The sequence below is a fragment of the Belonocnema kinseyi genome, chromosome 1, assembly GCF_010883055.1.
Source record: "Belonocnema kinseyi isolate 2016_QV_RU_SX_M_011 chromosome 1, B_treatae_v1, whole genome shotgun sequence".
NCBI classification, from domain to species: domain Eukaryota; kingdom Metazoa; phylum Arthropoda; class Insecta; order Hymenoptera; family Cynipidae; genus Belonocnema; species Belonocnema kinseyi.
In genome coordinates, this window is record NC_046657.1 from 126,056,880 (window position 1) to 126,060,245 (window position 3,366).

At 32.8% G+C, this 3,366-nt stretch overlaps 1 protein-coding gene across 1 annotated transcript; it reads right to left on the bottom strand.

Moving 5' to 3' along the window:
* Positions 1 to 521: 521 nt before the first annotated feature.
* LOC117171024 lies at positions 522 to 1,970 on the bottom strand. The gene is made up of 2 exons (XM_033358072.1): positions 1,863 to 1,970; positions 522 to 1,177 (listed from the first exon to the last, which is right to left on the bottom strand). Exons 1-2 carry the CDS (start codon positions 1,915 to 1,917, stop codon positions 837 to 839), a joined length of 396 nt encoding a protein of 131 aa, XP_033213963.1. The 5' UTR covers positions 1,918 to 1,970; the 3' UTR covers positions 522 to 836.
* Between the last annotated feature and the right edge of the window lie 1,396 nt (positions 1,971 to 3,366).

Consider the following 3,366-nt stretch of genomic DNA (forward strand, 5'->3'; position numbering starts at 1 on the left):
ATTTGGCACACCTCGTTTTTTTTACTTAAAATTATTTATATTGATCTGGTGTTTTTTTATATCAAAATTGGTTAATTAATTTTCAATAATTGAAATAAATAGAATTTGTCTAAATAATTTTGTTCGAAAATTCTTTTTTTCCTAAAAATGATTACTGTGAATGCAGTGGAATATTTATTATATGTGGTTAAATCATTTTCAAATATTTAAACATCATTGAAGCATTATTTCTAATTATTTAGCTTTATTTGTTGAATTACTCAGCGTAACAAAGTAATCTGGGCAGAGGTTCGTCGATGTTTCAGTTTGTGGCACATTTAAAATGAGTATTTTAAAATAAACAAGTATTGCTCACAACACCGTGGCATGCAATATAACTTATATCAAAGTTATCAAAAATGACCGATTTTACAAAATTACGGTAAATTATCACATATTCACGAAAATTCATGAAAATTTTAGGACACTTTAGAAATAATTTTAATTTCGGAAAAGTCATTCACGGTAAAAAATAAATCACGATACAGGAAAACCAAAACGACGGACTGGATTCATGTATTTAAATTTAAACTCACTTTCTTTTAAAACACATACACGATTTCAGCTTTTTTCGATAACAGTAAAACGGGGCTAAAGTAATGCTTTTCAAAAATGGTGATATCAGAGGGAGGAAAAGTATGACATCAAAATTTGCAGTAGAGGTAACGGTTAAGAAAATAAAGGGATTTATTTGTTTAGTCTACTGTGTTGATCATAAACTACAAAAAACTATTGAAAAACGATGAAAATTTGAAAATTCTCAAGAACGATAATATTCTCGCTAACATTGGCTAATTCTAAAGTTCTCGAGAATTTGCATCAAATGGTGGCATACGTCCTCCTACACCTCTTGCCATTAGTTCTTCTTCCGAAGCTGGTCGGCGTCGCATGCCTTCTTCAAATACAAACGCATTGCCATTCGCGTCACGCATCGCACGAATAGTTCCATAATCTTGGCCAAATCCAATTATGATACCATCCCTTTCTAAGAAACTCTTTGTGCCCTTGACTGGTTGTAAAGTATAAAGTTGGCCGCGTGGTGCACAGCAGTATTCCCTGTACCACATGTTTGCATGTTCATCTATTCGCATTCTCATTATTCTTTCTCTTGGCGCTCCATGGTTCCAACCAGTGCAAACTAAAATATTGAGAGAATGGTCTTAATGTTGATAAACCGTGCAGCAATTTAACAGAGAGTCTTTATTATCTAATCTACATTCTTGTCACAATTTTGACCGCAATTATCTCTGGACTCTCTACTTTTAATCACCCCCTTCTATAATCAGCAAAAATATTCATAACTCTAAATAAAACATCCACTGATTTTTAAATTCCAAGTGAATGCTTTCTTTAATTTTTTTATGAGTATTTTCAATATTTATGACAAAAAAATGCAGATACTGTAATACATTATAGTAAGAAAAAGAAATACTGACGCCTCCATTCCATACGGCTTCACGTTGCTTTGCCGTAGTGTAAGCCAAACAAGGAAACGCCACGTGGCGCGGAACGCAGCCTGAACGCGACGTGGAATTGCATCGAATGAAGGTGCGGATAACTCAAAAGATTAGGACAATAAGGAATCATATTCCACTACATAACTTATTTTTCATTTTGTATAGGGATTAACAAATTATGAGATCAAAGTTTTGTTTTGGAAGAGGCGTATAACTTTTTGCAAATTACAAAATTTAGGATTTTCAATTTAAACAATTATGAATAGGACATAAATATACACTGCAATCATCTCAAATAAGGTAATACTTACAATTACATACGCATATTTCCTGAAAAAATTATATTATATATATACATATATTTACCAATGGAATTGACGAGAAAGGCCAAAGCGAATACAAGCGTACAAACGACTCCCATTTTTGAATTTTCTAGCGTAAGCAATGAATATTTTACAGGATATTTGAGTATATATACTAGTCGCTATAGGAATACTACGCACTCAACGGATATGTACACAATATATAGAACATTAAATGCCTTGAATATAACGTATACGTTATCAGTCATATTTGCTACACGTGGCGTAGAGATTAAAAAATATCGATATAAATTACCGTGCAGGTTTTCAAGAACTCATTATTATTTTTAGCTGTGAACCACCTGAACTAATGAGCCTCTTTGCGTCGAAATAATTTGTGTACTATAGCAAAATCTGGTATATTGTGAAAAATACGAACATTTTTCTCCTGAAGAGTATACATATCCACTAATTCATTTTAAATATAATTTCCACGCACATGGCTATTTAGTTTTGTATATGTTACATCAGTATAAAACTAAATTCCACTAAGCTTCATTTATATTGAATAAAGTCTTGGTGGATCATTTTGAAATATCTGTTATCCTATACCTCATGATTATAGAAAAAATTTTCGAAAAGTACCTTGACCGATTATAATTAGTTTTTTCTTGCGGGCTTTTTTTAATCAGCGAAAAATAGGTGACCCATTTGTCCTTCATTATGCCACTCTTCGCTGGATGTTTTACAGGGCATCTTATGTTTCTGGAAATATTTGTTCTTCGTTAATCTGCTGTTTCCACTTCAAAGGCAATAAAATCATACAGGCTAAAGATACATGTACAGTGTACGCACACATTAAAAAATATTAAATCTTTTGTACGTGACGTCATACATTATCAGTTATATTTGGAGCACGTGTCACAGAGAGAAGAATATTAATATAAAAGTTGCAACCTCTTAAAAGAACATCATTATGTTTAGAATTATATCTGATTAATTAATAATACTGGGCAATCCCAAATTTTAATAAAACAAACTGTTTATATCACATAAATTGAAAATGATATGCCTCCCATACCATTTACATTTAAAAAAAACGCGTTGGAATATTTAAAATCTTTCTTTTGTGGCAAATAAGTGATAACTCCCACGTGAAAAAAGTTTGCATGGCTCAAGCATGGCAAGACACTTGGAAATATCTAGCTAAAGCATAGGTCACGGCTGAATGGAAGCATAGCGCAAGCTTTGCTCTTGTTCGTTTCCCATGCTTAGGACACAAATGAATATTCTTAAGAACACGCAAATGTCAGAGAAAATTAGCCTGCGTAAAAATGAAAATCTTGGGTTTGCCAATAACCGACACATCTCTAAATGGTAAGTTCACTACCCGGGTGCACTGGGTTGCCCATCAGGTAGTTTAGTACGTACTCAACGAGAACTTTCTAAGAATTCAAATTGTGCCAATTTCCAAAATAACTACTATTAGTTTAGTCGAGGATCCGGGTGAATCTAGTCGCGCTCTAGGTAGCTTAGGACGTATTCTACAAAAACCTTTTTGAAATTTA

Bases quoted from the DNA above. Each gene is read 5' to 3' on its own strand.
- LOC117171024 (XM_033358072.1), bottom strand. From the start codon at position 1,917: ATGGGAGTCGTTTGTACGCTTGTATTCGCTTTGGCCTTTCTCGTCAAT. The intron at 1,178-1,862 runs GTAAATATATGT...TCAATATTTTAG, and splicing joins CTTTCTCGTCAATTCCATTG to TTTGCACTGGTTGGAACCAT.